Source organism: Nelusetta ayraudi, unplaced genomic scaffold (genome assembly GCF_046127955.1).
Source record: "Nelusetta ayraudi isolate G7.1 ecotype Tasmania unplaced genomic scaffold, CSIRO-AGI_Nayr_v1 ptg000135l, whole genome shotgun sequence".
Classification (NCBI taxonomy): Eukaryota; Metazoa; Chordata; class Actinopteri; order Tetraodontiformes; family Monacanthidae; genus Nelusetta; species Nelusetta ayraudi.
Window position 1 is genome coordinate 4,029,826 of NW_027466185.1, and position 18,320 is coordinate 4,048,145.

Consider the following 18,320-nt stretch of genomic DNA (forward strand, 5'->3'; position numbering starts at 1 on the left):
CCGTGGAGTTTTTTAATCCGGCCAGCCAAATCTCAGCAAATTAAATTAGTTGTCGATAAATCAGAAAATGGTTGTATTTTATCTATTTTTTCAGTGTTTTTTACGAGTCATTTCAATACTGAGCTAAATACTGTGGGACTTCAGTGACATATATTTTGTTGTCACGCTTTTGTTCATTTTCAATAGACATTAAACCATGTTTTCTACATATCCCAGGATATGTTTTTTCTCCTATGAGGTGGGTAACCAAAACACTGCTGCTGCTTCGGCCCCTCTGTCACGTTGTAGAACCCACTGTGGCCCACCAGTCAAAAAGTTTGCCCACCCCTGGTGGTCTAACGTCTGTCCATATTGAATGTTTTCCATCCTCCTGATTATTTCAACCTTCGACGTTTTACGTGCAACATTACCGCCACTAATGTTTAACCGAGCTCCGCTTTGGGCCCTCGCACGCACGCGCGACATCCATTCCAGGCCAATAAAAATATTAAAGTGCCACTCTCGTGTCCAGCTGACGGCAGAGGAGGAAGGGGGTGGGAGGGTCCGCACACCGTGCCGTTCTTGATGGTAATGGCTGCGACAATTCTCCGCCAGCGTGTCAGTCACCCGCCACGTGATCCCTCCAGACAGCCGTCAACTCGCTTTTGCCAAAGACGGCATCCGCACGTGTGAAATCAGAGATCCAGGGCGGTGTGGGTGGTAGGGAGGGGGTGGGGGCTGTGTTATTCTACTCCGCGGCGAGCCCGGAGTACAAATTGCAGACGCAATTAAACAACAGGGTGGAATCTGTTGTCAGCGATGAGGAATAAAACACATTTTCCTTTCACGCTTACTTTGTGTGATCCGCACAGTACAAGACTCACCATCACCAGCCTCTTGTACTTGTTTTTTCTGTTAGCCACCTTTTTATCTTGTCGCCAAACCTTTCAGTAGCTGTGTTTCCGTTGCCCCTAGAATTGCACAAAACCTAAATATCACAATGAAAAAACTGGTGATGGAAATTCCTAAAGCCCGAAAAACCTCTCATATATCAGTGAAAGATTTTGACGCTCTCATGAGGTGGTTTTTCCAGACGTATCGATATAGAGGTATGTCGCAATAGTGTCATGGCAACACTTTTCGCATTCACACGTCAACGGACCTGACGTAGTTCACTTCAAGTGAAAATGGCGTGTTATTGTTTGGGCAGTTGAGGAGACTGAATATTTTTTGAAAGTAATCAAAGAGAAAAATATAACAACCGTTCTTGACAGCAAACAACATCGAAATGGAAACACCTGCAAATCGCAATTTTACTTCGTTGAAATTTTAGAAATCTTGCTTTTGTAAAAACCGTAATGGAAATGCAGCTGGTAGTTTATTGATGACTTGATCCAGATTTACTTGGAGGTGTAAACGGAAAGGTTTAAAAGAACTTCTGATTTAAATATTCAAGTGTTTTGTCGTCTTTTTTTCCTGGCTGGACCGGGGTTTTTGGTTGAACTCGCTTCAGTTGCGGCAGGTCGTGGAAAGGACACGTGACGGCGATAAACAAGAAATCCCCGGCATTTTTCATCTCTGCACCCTATTTTTCTTTTTCATGTGCGAGCACAACAGTGGCCGGGGAACGGCGGCCCTTTGATATGTCGTGCGAGGGCTTTTCTCCTTTTGTCAGATTGCATAAGCGGCACAGTCGACCGAGGCGGCCCCTCGCTTTGTCCTGCGGCCTCTCACGTCGGACTCAAAGATGGAAAAAAACTGGAGAAAAAAACAATAGGAATGTACTCCCGCTCTCCATTTACGCGTGAAGAGTCGACTACTTTCCCCGCCGAGGTGTTTGTCTCTCCTGCTAATGTGCTCTGGACGGCACTCCTCTAATGGAGTGACTCATCGCTGTGATTCATCTGTGTGCCAAGACCAGTTGTGTTTTAAGCGTAATTGTTATGTGTTGTCATATCTGCTGGAGTGTTTCACTGTAGAATGTTCAGCTGATGTCCGTCTGTCATCCAGTCTGTCTTCACACAAATTTATCGTTAGCTTATCATTGTCACAGTGGAAGTAGTCAATATTAATTTCTCGTGTATGTATGTGTGTATGTGTATGCATGTATGTACATGTACTGTGTATGTATGTACATGTACTGTGTATGTATGTATATGTATGCATGTACGTATGAATATGTATGCATGTATGTGTATGTATCTATGCATGTATATGTATATATCTGTATTTATGTATGTATATATTATGTACACATAAATACATGTATGTACATATAGATATACACTTTTCACCTAGTCATCTGCCCAGTTGGTTGACGGACCTTCTTTTTCTTTGCCATCCTTCTTTGGAGGATAATGTTCTTTCGTTTTCTGTCCTGCAAATTACCAGATTTTTCATATTTTCCAGCAGGAGCACTTTTAGGATTAACCCTGAGGATATTTGCGAACATTTGCTCTCTTTTTTTTTTTTTTTTTTTTTTGCTTAAGCTGACAGGCAGAGCCTCTCTTTTTTCACAACATCAGTGGAGTTTTGATATGAGAGTGCTCGTGGTTGCACTTCTCTGCTCTCACTCTCTCTCGACATGCTTTCCAAAGAACTTTTGTTGAGTCATAATCTTTTACACTCCATGGACTGTTATGGTCTGCCATAAAAACCAACTACACGCCGTGAAGGAGGAAGTCAAGCCGGGGCATTTCAAGTGAGCCATTAGCCACATGGCCTCTGGCCTCGGCCGTCCATCAAGAACTTGAGTTCGTATCAGTTCCTGGTCACGTCATTTTAAAAACATTCTTATTGACGCGGTTACTTCTGTGGATTACAAGCTTTCAGACTTAGCCTCTGGATGCAGAGCGCGTCTCCACCCTGACTCAGCAACTTGGCGTGTTGACGCAATAATACTCCCATCGCTCCTGCAGACTCTGTGTCTGCCGGGTAACACGAGCCAGCAAGCATCCAAGAGCTGCGGCAGCTGTTGACACAACACTCGGAAGACTGAAGTAGCAAATCAAGGTTTTGTTTAACGTTTAAATGGGTCACTGGAACATAGTGCTTGGCTTCGGTTCATTCCAACCTACTTGAGAGTTTGTCCCTAGTCGTGATAGGGGCCTCATATTTTTTACTGTCAGTAATGTCTGTCAATGGGTAATTTCAACCAATTGTCAAACCAAACCACTTAGAGAGTCCGCTTCACTTTGAATATCCCAGCCATATTGCATCCTGAAGAACCTTATTTCTTTTATTCAAGATCATCAAAACCTGACTTGAAACTCTATAACTCACGAGAAAATGGTACATTTCGCCTACTTTCCATGGCCTTTAGCCGAAGGTTTGGTTTGTTTTTATCCTCCAGCTAAAATGGAGGCTTTGTTTTTGTGTGGAAGGAAGTGAAAACAAGGCGGTCTCAGAAGGCGGAGCGATCACCTGGGTCAGAGTGTTGTGACTGACCGTGGCGTAATATCAGGAGTTTTAGACACTTTCTGGAAAATGTCACAAGCAAAATAAAGGATGGATTTCACTTCAGGCCTTGGCCAGGGATACATTTTTTGTTGGTAAAGTGAATTTTCCAAGGAGAAGAGGGGTTTGGAAGCTGAAGCTTTGTACCCATTGGTTATAATTTAGGTGGTGTGGCCAGAAAAAGTTATGGGCTGATTCTGTAGTCAGTGATTTTTCCTGAAGATGGTTATTATATAGAGGGTGTCTTTAGACGGGGAATTTGGAATTGTAATGTGAGTTCACTATAAAGGTTGAGGCTTTAAGGGGTTTTCTGTCCTCTTTATGTTGACTCTCCATCTCCCTGCCTCTGCTTGTCAGAGATGGTCCTCCTTTTTTTGGACCAATTATGGACCAAAAGCGAAATCGCTCAAGAATCTGACAATTTATCCAAATCTCATAGAGATTCAAGGTGTGTCATTTTGCATCTTGTGGGAAAAGCCTTCGAGTCACTGCAAAGTCTAAAACATGTTGAAGAACAACATGTTTTTGGTGTGAAGCTTCTCTCAGGACCCCAGGCCCAGCTGCGTGCTTTAGGGCGTGTTTCCGTTGCCTCGCCATGCCTCGCCATGGTATGCCACGGCTCGGTACGATTGTGTTTTCATTGGCTCTGTGATCACGAGACCGTTGGCGGAGTCGACGTGGTAAAGCGGGACAATGTTTCCGTCAGCGTCATTTCTTTGTGACACACAACAGTGTAGCAATGGACAACTTAGAGGTTGTTTTACACATGCTGCTCGGTCTGTGGTTGCTTTTTAATGAGAAAAAAATGGACGGAAGTCGAAGAATTCAGGAAAGACAGGAAAGACTCCGGGCGGCCAGGCCGAACACGTAAGAAAAACATTGGACCTCGGAGTTTGTCCACGGAAAAAAAATCGCTCAGCCATCTTCACAACTAAAAACGCACGCCACCTACTAGAACTGTTACAAAAAAGAAATGGCGGTTGGGTTTTCGCGCTGTTTTCGCGGAGAGTCGCTCTCACCTTTCGTCAGGAAATCTGAGCCAATCAGTGCCCTGCTCGTCACTACGTCACCACTAAACTCGCTTTGTCTCGCCCGGCCCCTCAACGATAGAGGTACCAAAACCGTGTAGCGGCCAGTGCAAACACCCTAACACCGTAGCGTGGCGAGGCGAGGCGAGGCAATGAAAACACGCCCTTAGTGGCCTGATGCTGGACCCAGGCATAGGTCACCCCGACATCCCAACACCTCCGGTGTGTTCAGGGATAGCGGCCATTCTGACACATATGTGGAAAACATCCAGAAGATAAACCCCTCCACCCCCCTGTTGGCTTAGAAAGAAAGTCAACCTTACACTGTCAATTAAAACGGCTCGCAATTTTAATGTATTGTAACATGACGAATGAAAGGACAATAAATTGAATGAGTTATTGCCATTAAAAAGTAACCAGTTTCCACAAATTATTAACTCATTGCTTGGCCTGTACGACTCTGAACTCCTGCCCCCTAGTAAGGGTTTTGTGTCCCTAAAATTTCCATGGAGCACTTTCACCATTTTTTATAACGTTGTTTTTTTTGAGCGACTTCCTGTACTATTGACGAGGATCGCTCGCGCACAAAATAGAGCTGAAGCCGAAACGACAAATGCATGGCGCGAGCCGCGCCTGTTCGCGTCTGGTGTGAACCACCGCATTGATTAACACAGGCGCCAAATGGAAGCGCTCGGCGGCGCTTCACGGCGCTTTGCTTCCACGTCCAGTGAACTGACGTTAAATGCATGGCGCGAGCCGCGAGGGGAGCCGCGCGCCTGTTCACGTCTGGTGTGAACTACTACATTGATTAACATGGCCTTGCCATAGCAGCGGACAGTTGTTTCTTGTTTGGTTTGCGTTTTGAGGTGTTTTGCATATCCTAGTTATAAAAGACTATAAAATGCCCAACCTGAACCTTGTTTGCTGATATTTTTTTTTTTTTGTTATTGCTACAAGTGCAACTGAGACTGTTTGTTTTTCCATTCTCTTTCCCAACGGGGTTGTGTGTTTTTTCACTAGGACCACCCCCTCCCCTTCCAACGTCGCAGAACTCGTGGTGTTCCGCAAGCTTGTTGACAGCGTTCAGAGATTTCTTTTCACTCTCGGCTGAAGCAAAGCTGTGTCACAGTTCTTTTAGCTTTCATTGGCCTGAAGACAAGTGTAAAGGACGCGTTCCGACTGAATGTTAGCCGATGAGGGGGAAACTCGGTCCACGCACGCGCGCTCAATGCTGCCCGTCCGTGTGTTCCCTGACTCGACATTGATCACTCGCAGGTCATTAGCCTTCCAATTAGTCACCATCCGTAATGTAAATGAGTGCACAGCAAGGTTAAATAGACTGAGAGAAAGTCAGGCACAAACGCCACAGAGTTTATAAATGGAAAGAGGACTGAAGTTTTTTTGGGGTTCTTTTTTCCCCAAAGAAAAAAGTAAGAGATAGACGCTCGGCTGAAAATAAACCTCGATAGTCGGAGCTTGACTGCTTTCTGTCTCAGAAATGTGGGATGAAATAGAATTAACCCCACCACATATAAATATTGTGATGCTTTTTTGGTCGGCATAATTGCAATGACAGGTTGTGAGTCTGTGTAGGTCATGTTATGATTTTACCAAAATAGAAGCCAGTATTTTTTCTTTGAACCTGTAGAAGCTCCAAGAAATGACAGAGTTGGTTGTTTTGGATATGAAACATCATTTTCATTTTCTACTCGTTATTTTCATAACCAACCTGACTTAATGCAACACTGTTTCTCCACAATATTTCTAGCCTGGATGTCCACTGTAGGCCCCCAGACAGACAGACAGACAGACAGACAGACAGACGTGTTCATTTTAGCTCTCGGCTCCCTAGCGAGTCAGTTTAGCGAGTCAACTACCAGCTGTGTCTCGTTCCCGCTGGTCTCGGGTTTCACGAGAGCTCGGGAACTGCAGCTGAATGCAGCTTCTGTCGAGGAGGTGACTCTGAATATTGTGGCTGAGAATCCAGTGTTAACCATGTCATTTTAAGTCCAGTTGGGCTGCTGATTGTTCTGCAAGATGAGGATGACACCCTTATGCTTTTCTTCTGAGCTTTTTATGTTTATAGTCGATTTAGGCCTCCTTTTTATCAGCAGCGAAACTTCAGATGTGGTTTAAACTCTGAAATGCCAGCGGAGCTTTTACTGATATTGTGGTACATAACTGGGGTTGGAAATTCTGGTGTTGGGTTGACCCATCCCTGGATTGCCAGTTCATGGTTTTGGGAGTTGTTTTGGAGATCATCAAGCACGGAACCACTGCACCAGCTTCATTCATAAATAAAGCCCCAGTCCAGGTGGTAAGCCGCAAAAACAGCTGACTTGCATTTGGCTGCCGGGTCGCCGTAAGCTGCTGTTGATAAGAGCATCAACCAATTCGCTACCTGGGAATAAATCATAAAAGCTCATTGCAGCGAATTGAAACGGGGATTTGTCGAATCCGTTTTTTTGGTACCGTTGCCGTCACTGCGGAATTTTCAGAGTCCAAGCAGCAGCAGCAGCAGCAGCAGCAGCAACAACAACAACATGCGCAGCTCAAAGGGAAAGTGCAGTTGACGCGGAATCCTGTCGTATTTTACTGCTCATTTTGGAGATGTCAAAGAGACAAAGGTCAGAGCGGGCTGAGTAATCTTCCCGCACTTTGCCCACACGCTCCAGTTTCGCGTCGGTACAAACCAACAACCGTGTCACTTTTTTGGCAGTACAAGTTGTTCCAAGGCCTTAAAACCCCAAAACTTATCTTAAGCCCCCCGCTCTCCCCTTGGAAATCCTTTTGTCCCGATCTCCCAAAATGACCCTCGATCCCGCTGTGCTACCCTGAGCCCGCTAAAGCTTCTCACTGAGGCCAGTGAACCCAAAGAGGCCAATTTAGCCCAATTAAGGCAACCCAGAGATTCCAGGGCTATTAGAGCCATCCACCACCCTCCTAAGTGATGCACAGCAGTTGTTTTGCCTTTTGTTTGATTTAAGTCATTTGTTTGTGTTTGAATGTGCCCACTAATCTGTATTGCTGGTTTCCTGCGTCGCTCCACCCATGTCGGACCGGCTTTTTAATTGCGCTGCAGTGAAAGTTTGTTCCACTTCCAGTGAGCACCATCGTTGTCCCTTCCTTTGTATTTTGTTAAAACCTTTGGTTGGTTAATAGTTCAATTTATCTCCAGGCCTCAATTTAGTGAAGAAGGCCCATTAAACTGGGTTGGCATTCTGTACTTCATAAGCTTCACTTTCTTTGATTTTCTACTCTTGTCTTTTCTCTTATGTTATTTCTTACATTGGCGGGGACTCAATAAGGCAAACGTGTTTCCATAACGAATTCCTCCCTTGCCCTCCAGTTCGGGATGGATTTTGCGCCTCATCCTGGACTCGGACCAACTTGTGTAGCGCAGGAGTGCGAGTGTTTTTTTTTTTGTTTTGTTTTTTGTTTTTGCTCGTCCGTCGGCGTTTGAGGAAACCCAATCTCTCGAACAATTCACAATTAAAGGAGGATACAGAGGGAGGGGAAGCCGCGAAGGAAGGAGAAACAATCCGTTGCATTGTGTTGTGCCGGCACACGGTCAGACCAGTTCGGGCTGGATCGCGGGAAGGCAACAATAGAACAAAAAAAACAAAAAAGGGGGTGCATAGAGAAGAGGTTGAGTGCGATTAAGACTAAACCCTGAGCGAGGAGTTTGTTCCAACGCTTCCTGCGTGATCAACCAACACGCGACCATGCTGAAGACAAAAAGCAGCGGTGAGGGCGGCCAACCCCCCCGCGGCAGGAAGGTAAGAACCAACGGAAGGCGCGCGCGCCTTGAACACCTCCTGCCGCCTCCTCGCTTCTTGACGGCTTCTCTCAGCTTCTCTGATCGGAAGGAGAAGGCACTGTGATGCGTTGCCAGATCGTCGGGTGATCGCCCCCGGCAGCAGGTCGGAAGCGGCGGCGGCAGCGATCACACGTTCCGCGCCGTCGACGGTAACGACGCATGAATAATAAGTCGCTAAACTGCAGGTATAACTTCCTGCTCTGGGTTTCAGGATCTCAGGAGACTGTTCACTTTGTTTTTCCTTCCCACCACTTGTTGCTGTGGTTTCAGCTGCGACGCTGCTTGCCAGTGGGACGTGGTGGTTAATGAGTAGCGGGACAGAGGCTGGCTGGCTGGCTGGCTGGCTGGCTGGCTGGCTGGCTGGCTGGTTGGCTGGCTGGCTGGCTGCTGATGGTTTTGCCCTCTGATGTCAGAGCTCTCTGCCAGCAATGACTCAAACGCACTTTGTGGACAGAGACACACACATGCATCCACATAGAGGGAAAGAGTGAATGATTGGTCAGAGGCACCCACGCTGCTTCCCTCATGTCCACGCACAACACACACCCACACATCAACGTGCTGTGATTCTTTTCCTCCTTTTTTTCCTGAATGTTCAAGAATCACTTTTCAAATCTCGCCGGAAACATTTTGTTCCTGGTTCGTCGACGTCGTCCAAAGAACTTTCCCTAACTGGTGCTGTTGATTTAAAACCCCTTTATTGCTGCTCTTTTATTAATGGACACCTTTAGTGGCCCCAATAAATCAGCTTATCGGGCCTTGATTTATTGCGATTGTACCAGGTGACAAATAAATAGAATGCCTCGCCAACCTTGTCCTCCTTATCTTCAAAAGTTCGAAAGAACTTGAGAGCGGCTCTGCTTTCTGGACCACTGCGCTCGACTTTCTCTCATTTTTGTTATTTTGAAATTTGTGACCTCGGGTTGGTGGAAAAAAAAGGCAAAGACACGTCTGAGGAAAGTTTTCTACCTGTGTCATCATGCGCTCAGGGCTGTGATGGTGGCAAATGTGGGGAACACAATGCCTGTATATACTGTGTCATAAGTCAGTAAATGACTGATCCCCCTTTCTCCTCCTCCTCCCTCCCTCCCCCTTTCTGTCAGCAGATTCAGTTTGCGGACCAGAAGCAGGAGTTCAACAAGCGTCCGTCCAAGATTGGCCGCCGCTCCCTCTCCCGCTCCATCTCCCAGTCCTCCACAGACAGCTACAGCTCAGGTACGCGTACGCAAAATAAGCCAATGCGTGGTCCCCTCGTGCCACCACTTGTCATCAGCGGCGCTCCGTTTGAACCAAGATGGCCTTTTACATGAAAAACCCTTGCATCTTATTTTGAAAAAAAAAAAAAAACACAGCTTTGTGTGTTCGATGATGATTGCTGGTAACATAGACTGCAGACAATGGGCAGCCTATGCAGACACTGAAAAAAAAACAATATCCAATGTTTCCTTTCCAACAAGATGTTTTTGTTGAAAGACCTGCACCTGGAAGCAGCTGCTATATTGACACTGAACCAACCTAGGTGCACAGCAACACAATTGCTCGATGGCTGAAACAGAGCATTTCAGTATAAAACATTTATGCTACTCAAAAACATGGATAGCGGAAACATCCCCCACTGGCTGTGTTGTTAAAATAAAAAACAAGTAACTAAAATAAGAGAAATAAATATTAAATAAAGGTGAACAGAAGAATTTAAATCCACCTGCAGTGTCTCACATTACAAATGTAACACATTTTCTATGCCAACAAGTCAAGGGAGGTCTGGGAAGGTGTGAGGACCATCACAGGTCTCCACACAAAGACCAGAACCGTAGAGGGGACAATGGAGCGGGCAAACGAACTGAATGCTTTCTTCAACAGGTTCAACCAGCCCTTGCCTCCCCCACCCCGACCCTCACCACAGCCATCTCCCCATCTCCCCTGCACACACCCCTCCCCGCAGACACCACAATAGCCCACCCCTGCCCTCACCACAGTCATCGCCCTCTCTCCCCTCCACAAACCTCCCGCCAGACTCAACAATACCCCTCTCCCCACCCCCCACATCAACACAATCTTCGCCACTCAACACCACAGACCAGGTCAGAGGACAGCTGAGGAAGCTTTGTCCCAGGAAAGCCGCTGGCCCAGACAAGGTGTGCCCAAGATTACTGAATACCAGCGCTGAAGAACTGGGGGAACCACTACAACGGATCTTCATCCTAAGCCTGAAGATTGGGAGAGTGCCCACCCTCTGGAAGGCATCCCGCATCGTTCCAGTTCCGAAGAAGAACCGGCCCAACGAGCTGAATGACTTCAGACCAGTGGCACTCACTTCAAATCTGATGAAGACGTTGGAGCGGCTCTTCCTTGGCCTCCTCAGACCCCCGGTGCAACATGCCCAGGATTGCCTACAGTTTGCGTACCAGCCAGGCGTTGGTGTGGAGGATGCCATCATCATGGAGCCCACTCCCATCTGGATAAGGGAGGCGACACAGTGAGGATTCTCTTTCTGGACTTCTTTAGTGCCTTCAATACTATCCAGCCCCCCTTGCTCTGGGACAAACTGAGCAGGATGGGAGTGGACCCCCACCTGGTGGACTGGATTTCCGACTACCTCACTGGCAGACCTCAGTACGTTGCGCTGAAGGACATCACATCTGACACAGTGGTCGGCAGCACTGGAGCCCCCCAGGGCCGCTCTTCTCTTCACCCTATACACCTGGGACTTCTGCTACAACTCGGAGCTGTGTCATATTCAGAAGTACGCCAATGACAGAGCCATCGTTGGGTGCATCAGTGAAGACAGAGAGGAGTATCGAAGACTGGTTGGGGACTTTGCCACATGGTGCCACACTAACCACCTACAGCTCAACACCTCTAAGACGAAGGAGCTGGTTATTGACTTCGGGAGGTACAGACCAAGACCACGGCCTGTCCTGCTGGAGGGAGCTGAGGTGTAGGCTGTGGACTCTTACAAATACCTGAGGGTGTGGCTGGACAATAAACTGGACTGGACTCCACACACCAGCCACCTGTATGGGAAGACACAAAGAAGGATGTATTTCCTAAGGAGACTGCGGTCCTTCAACATCTGCCGCAAACTCCTGCGGATGTTTTATCAGTCTGTGGTTGCCAGCGTCCTCTTTTACACCGGGGTGTGCTGGGGGGGGGCAGCATATCCAAGAAGGACGAATCCAGACTGGACAAACTGATCAGGTGGGCCGGCTCTGTGGTCGGCATGAAGCTGGACTCTCTGGTGACGGTGGCAGAGAGGAGGACTCTGGACAAACTGCTGGACATTATGGACAATGCCAGCCACCCCCTGCACGGCGTCATCAGCAACCAGAGGAGTCTGTTCAGTGAAAGACTGCTCCTTCCCAAGTGTCGGACCAACAGGCTCAAGAACTCCTTTGTCCATCATACCATCACACTCTACAACTCCTCACTTGGGGGGAGGAGGAGGACATGGATAGAGTAGGAAAGGGAGGGTGGCCATTTCTGCTACTGCGACTCTCTTGTGCAACTCATGCACACAGAAATGGACACTCTTCCTATGCTGCAATAACCTTATCCTCACCCCTAATGCAGTATTTGTCACGTATCTATATTCCACCAAACTAAGCCATATTCAGTATTTTTGTATTTATTTATATTATTTAATTCTTCTTTTACTCTATATTAGTAATTATTTACTATTTCTCCACCTGTGTGCCTCTATTTTTTGTCTGTGTGCTGCTCAAGTGGATCAATAAAGTTTGTCTAAGTCTAAGTCATTGGGGTATTGGGTGGAGGTGGTGGGGGTTGAGTAAACTACCAAATGATAAATTAGTAGATAAACAAGACACAAAACAAAAACACTGATAAACCTTCATTGTAAGTTCTAGCCAAAAAACTAGCAAAAGGAACAATCTAGTTAAACTCTACTTGCTTTGGACAACAGTCATTGTAGGGCAATATGTAATGTCATGTACTGTGTGTCTGTGTGTGTATTCATGTAAATGTGTGTGTCTCAGAGTGTGCACACTTGTGTGAACATGTTCTCTTATGGCAAGTTCTTTGCTAGGAAAACCAGCATGTTTACTTTAGTGGGTTGTAAGCATGTGTGTTGGCATGTTACAACATGGAGATCATGATGTGCTAAGAAGTCTCCCTGAGGGTGAACTAGTTGCAGGTATACAGAGATACTTCCTGGCAACTTTACTCAGATGTGGGTAGCTGACCTGATGGAGCTTCCACTGAGCCAGAGGGTCTGCTTCACTGTCTGTGGCGTCCAGCGCGGCTCGGAAATGCGTTTGGTGTGAGGGCACGGAGCGCTTCCGCACCGCAGACGCCCCGCCGGCGCTCTCGGTGTGAACTCTGGGGAATGGATGCCTGCCCGACTGCTTTGCTGCTCCCTGAGTAGTCCGTAGTTTTACTTTGTGGGCTTCGTGGAGCGCTTCGAACAGATCTCTGCGGTTGTGTTGTTAAGTGGCTGTGGAGATTAGTCGTCTTTCCCCTGCTGGTTGCTACAACTGCTGGGCAGGACTTACAGAGGACCTGGGTTTGTAGCGGGTCATCTTTGGTGAAACCAAAGTATTTCCAAATAACAGACGTGCTGTGTCTTTTAGGCACGAGTTTCTCTTCGCCCATATTTTCCTCCTCGCATGTCTCTGTTGTTCCCGCCATGACTCCGCCCCCCTCGCTCTCTCCACATGGCTTGTGGCCTCAACGAAAAGCAGTTACTTGGAGGCGGGCATCTAACGCTGTAAGGCTCAATCTGATTGGCCAAATTTGAACTTTAGTGAACACATGTGTCTATCGCACATTTTGATATCGCGATTGCAATAAAGTCATGATGTATTGTGCAGCCCGAGTAACAACATGTTGCCACAGTAAATATGTGAAATTAATCAACAACGGATGAGACACTCCCACTGTCTTATCTCAGTTCCATTCATTTACAAGCTTTAAAGTGTAATATATTCATACTGATATATTGATTGATGGATGGATGGATACAACACTGTTGATGCACTCAAAACAAAACATAAAATAAACTATACAGTAATTACAGGAAAGAGTCAAGTGAATGTAAAAGCAACAAACTAGCAAGAGTAAGATGTACGGAAGATCAACAGTGCAGTTGTTTTCAATCAATTGACGTTTGCTCACTTTCCCCTAATGACCAGATGACATCGGAAGAGAAATTGAGGACGAGATGGTGTCAGATGTGGGAAACTTGTTGTCCGGCTTTGGGAGCAGTGAAATCTCTGTTGTTGCGTGTGAGGGTCATTTTCAGGACACCCCCTCCTCTCACACCCCCTCCAAACACCATTAATGTGATGAATTAATCCATGTGTGAGGTTTGATGGAGAAGCAGCTGGATGGCAGATGAACAGAAGGGCTTTGGGTATTAAGAGGTGACCACCGGGTGGGAGGGGGGAGGGCGGCATCGGGCCTCTGGTCGTAAAAATGAAAAAAGTGATTTGTATTTTTATTTTTTTATTTATTTATTTATTTATTTTCCCCCAATGCAGTGCGTACGTGAGCTACAGCCTGCGTGCTGTGTGGAATTTTTGACAATCCTATCAGTGCGCAGCTGTGGATCCGTGCGGCATGGCATGAAGTTTGCCGAGTGCACAGGGAAGGTGGAGGAGCAGACTTGTCTCCTCTCTGAGGAGGAAGCTGTCGGTGGCGGAAGCTTTAATTGCGACCGCAGCGGCTCAGCCTTACCTTGACCTTTCACGGGACTCCAGCAGGGACCTTTTTTTTTTTTCTCTCTCTCTGCTTCAAAATAGCTGAGCAGCAGCTCTGAAACCCTCGACCCTTCATTCATAAGATGCGTATATGTTCAATGTAAAACTCTTTTGAGTGCCTAGAAGTGCTTTATAAATCCAATCCATTATTATTATATAAAAAGGCATATTTAGCCGCCTGTTTACAGCCTCCCACAAAAAACCCTGATGCCTCGTATTATGTTTTTAGACAGGGACGGTAACAAGGTGACTGAAAGCGAGACAGACTTTCCCAAAAGGGACATTTACATAACATGCATCTTCGCTTCCGCAGAGTCCCGTCTTTGCCGCCATAAAGGCAGATTCTGTTACAAATGGTGGGATTGGTTCCCTCGTTCTTTTCACTTTTTCTCTCCGCGCCCACCCTCTCCCCGTTGAAAGCAGCTCATTAAATCACTCCTGTTCTGCCTTTGGAGAGCCTTCCGCACTCTCAGGCTTTTAAGTCCTTTTTTTCCTCTTTCTTTTCTCCCCCCCTCCTCAGGATTTTCTCTCATCCGTCCGTCCGGCTGTTGAGATCTCAGCCATCAGCTGCGGCACATTGGGTGAAAAGAGTCTATCGTCCGGGGAGGCTCCCCTCCCTCCCCCGATTCCCCGTCCTCCTGATTCCTCTTTGCCTCTTAATTCCGTCAGGCAGAACACTCCTAATTCCCCCGATTGTTCCCACAGTGTGGAGGAGAGCCACCAGTCGTAACAGGAAATGTAAGATGTTCGGACGTGACGTCGCCTCGAGTCGGCGTCGCAGCACGACGCACTGTAGTCACCCCCGTAAGATTAATTGAACGGGTCTGTGAAAGGAATTCTCCCAATGAAACAAACGCCTATTGAGTTGGGTATGATTGTTGACATTTACAGTGCAGAATTCAGCTATTTGTCTTTCTGCCCAGGATAATGGGAGCTAATATGAGGTGCAGGAGGCTGTAAACAGAGGGCTAAATATGCTGTTTGTTTGGGTGTGTTTTTATTTAAGCTCACAGTGTTTCTCAAGACTCGTCTTCCGCTAGAAACACTTGGTTTAAAAGTAAAGAAGCCCGGCCTATTGATTCTGGTTCCTGCACGACTGGCACTTTTCTGTTTTCGGCAGCGCTCCCAGTACCTCTTGGAAGTGTTGGTACGTCCATCCACCCCCCCCCCCCCCCCCACATTCTCTTCCTGTCAGCACGGATGGGAGATTTAAGAAGAAAACCGCTGCACTCGTGGATTATTATCCCTCCACTTTTTTTTTTTTAAGCCTCTCCCCTCCTGGCACAGTACAGCGTGTTCTGTGGTGCAGAGCCCCCCCCCTCCACCCCCGTTTGCCCCTGACACAGGGCTGCAGGAGTTCCCTCAGTGGTGCGCCTGTGTAGCGCCGAGTTGTGACAGTGAGCGCACAGCACCGCCACCGCCAAGCAAGGAACAGACATAGCCGTCTCCGCTGCATCTCGCGGGGACGACGTCTCGGTCATGGCCGCACCTCCTCCGCTGTGGCTTGTTCCTTCTCTCTGTCGGCATTATCCGGGTTTAGATGCAGGTAGCAGTTTGAAAAGCAGCATAATTTCTTGCATTTAGATTGTCAGCCTTCGTCCCGGGACGGAGAAAAGTCCAGCCTCTACTAAAGTTTTGCGCACCAGGTTGTGAAAATGTAGGCCTTTGTGATGTCACAAAGGGCATTGATGATTCAATGTCCCCTCAATCAGACTCCTTGCTGCCTCCTTCTTGTCCCTGTCTAAAATTACATGAGGTAAAATAATTGGCATCGGTTTCTGCAGGAAGCTGACAGATTCCTGCAGGTGGATGTTAAACAGATGGTGTGGATTTTTGTTGTACTTCTTTCCCTTCTTTTTTTTTCTTTTTTTTTTGAGAATTACTCATGCACTACACTGGAACCTGAGGCGCGGACTAAAGATCTCTACATAAGTCATACAGTACCTTTAATTTATGGAATGAAGGCACTTCCACCACATTAAAGCTGTTCCGAGTCACTGATTTTGAAGAAAGTCACATTTGTCAAAGTGTCTGTATAATGAATAGAGTTTGGGAACCCATGATTTCTGAGGCAACTGAAACCAGCACAACTCCAGCTGACGTCGTGAGCTCGGAGAAGAATGTTCCCGGATGCGTGAGGACGTGGACTCCCAAGATAAAAGAATGAGCAACCTTTGTTGTTGAAAGGCTGAACTTGCGGGTCTTTGAAATCTTCCCCACAGCTTCTGGTGACATTAGGAAAAGCTTAGGGGGACAACCTGGATCATCTTCACAATTATGAGTGGTATGACCATATAGCATGTGGGCACGTCTCTGCAGAATCAGCCTAATGCCTGTTAATCCAATGCTAGGAGTTTTTTATGTGAAACATTAAAGCTGAAAATTGAATGCAATAACAATAATTATGTCCACCCTGAAAGAAATATTATGCCATTATCTGCTTTACCCACGGCTTCACTGGTTCTTTTTAAAAAAAAAAATCTGTATCTGTTTGTTTCTCATCTTAGCCGCGTCGTACACGGACAGCTCCGACGATGAGACATCTCCACGGGACAAGCAGCAGAAGAACTCAAAGGGCAACGCCGACTTCTGCATCAAGAACATCAAGCAGTCCGACTTCGGGCGCAGGGAGATCGAGATCGCCGAGCAAGGTACAAAACAAAAACAAAAAGAACCGGGAAACAAACCAGCAGACAGCTGAGGAGAAACCTTGGCCTTGCCGCGCAACCGGATCTGAGTCACTGCTCTATTGCGTTGGTGTGGCATGGCAACCAAAAAAAAAAGTCGACTTAGCTTCTGTTCACCTGTCAAAAAAATAAATAAATAAAAATAAAAAGTCTTTGGCAATTGTTCCCGGTAGCCGTGACAACGACCTCAACAGGACCACACTGAAAGCGAAGCGGAGACAACTGGGACTTTTAGTTTTCGTGATGGATTTTTTTCACCAATGTGAGGCACAGGAGACAAAACATGGTGCATGTCTGTATTGATGTGCAAAAAGTATTAGAATCTTAAAAAAAAACACATTTTCTGGATGGCTTTTGAGTGCTAGTTAAGGTTTTTCTGCGCTTAGCTTAGTATGTGTCTGAGGTCTGTACAACCAAGTGGAAAATTGACTGGAAGTCAAAGTAAATGTGTGCGTGTGTTGCTATCTGGTGCCTGGTGCCATATGTCCGCTGCCTCTCTGAGGACAAAAACAACGATGTGAGTCAATTATTTCTAGCATTCTCTAATTGTCCCTGAGTGAGAAAACGCACACAAACACACACGCATAGTCTCAGCCACAGCTTGCAGGCCGCACTGGTTTTGTGGAGCGGCTGTAGTCGCAGGCGAGGTGCAGTCGGGGTGAAACGATGGGGATTCCTCCACGGAGCAGCTGGTGCTCTGTTTTGCCCTCATGTGTGTTTTGTTTCTCCCTCCTCCTCCTCCTCTGTCAGAGATGCCCGCCCTGATGGCCCTGAGGAAGAGAGCCCAGGGGGAGAAGCCCCTCGCCGGTGCCAAAGTGGTGGGCTGCACCCACATCACAGCACAGACTGCAGTGAGTTGACATTTAAATGGGTTTTGAAAGAAGAAGAAGAAAAAAAACAGCACACTCAAATGTACCTGGGGTTTATATCTGTGCTTTAAAGGTTCAGTGTGTAATATTTTTGGAGGAAACGGCGACATCAAGGGGTTTATTATGTTTTAGATGTCAGCGCTCTGTCGCTCTCCCTCCCCCTCCCCCTCCTGAGCTTGCCAGTGAACTGCGTTGGCCTGCGCACACAAATCTTGATATCTCGTCCGCCTTCTTCTTCGTTGGTTTATTTGAGGACGAAAGCATCCACCTTAAATATGAGACGTGCTGTCAGGCAGCTGGATTGTCCACACCAGGCTTCCTTAAAAAATATGGCAGTGCAAGAAGGCAGCTGACTGGGAGCAAGAGCCTTAATCTATGGATATTCCTTTATATAAATAAGAACCATTCCGAGGGGTAGGACAACTAAATTACTTTTATTGTACTCCCATTATACTCTTTTATTAATGTATTTATGGGCAGTATATTAAGCTTTAACCAATATAAAAATCATAAATCAGGCCAAGCATTACACACTGCACCTTTTAAAAAAACAAACAAAAAACAAAACTCTCCTCCTGGCTCCTTCGTCCCTGCAGGTGCTGATGGAGACGCTGTCCGCTCTGGGGGCTCAGTGCAGATGGGCCGCCTGCAACATTTACTCCACCCAGAACGAGGTGGCAGCTGCTTTGGCTGAGGGAGGTAAAGGCTGTGTTTGTGCAGGCTGTGTTTGTTCTCTAAGTGTGGCATGTGCCACAGGCGCCGTC

The 18,320-nt window shown here is 46.9% G+C and overlaps 1 protein-coding gene across 3 annotated transcripts in view; it reads left to right on the forward strand.

The window, feature by feature from the left end:
* The window catches only part of ahcyl2b (adenosylhomocysteinase like 2b), a 37,884-nt gene that overhangs the window by 11,990 nt on the left and 7,574 nt on the right, over positions 1-18,320 (forward strand). For 2 of the 3 annotated variants that reach the window (XM_076012247.1, XM_076012246.1), the window contains exons 2-5: positions 9,390-9,498; positions 16,508-16,651; positions 17,438-17,538; positions 18,153-18,255. In XM_076012247.1, the coding sequence (XP_075868362.1) occupies positions 9,390-9,498; positions 16,508-16,651; positions 17,438-17,538; positions 18,153-18,255 (457 nt within the window). Of the gene's footprint in view, positions 1-9,389; positions 9,499-16,134; positions 16,285-16,507; positions 16,652-17,437; positions 17,539-18,152; positions 18,256-18,320 lie in introns of those variants that run through there. The other variant, XM_076012248.1, reaches the window with a different exon arrangement.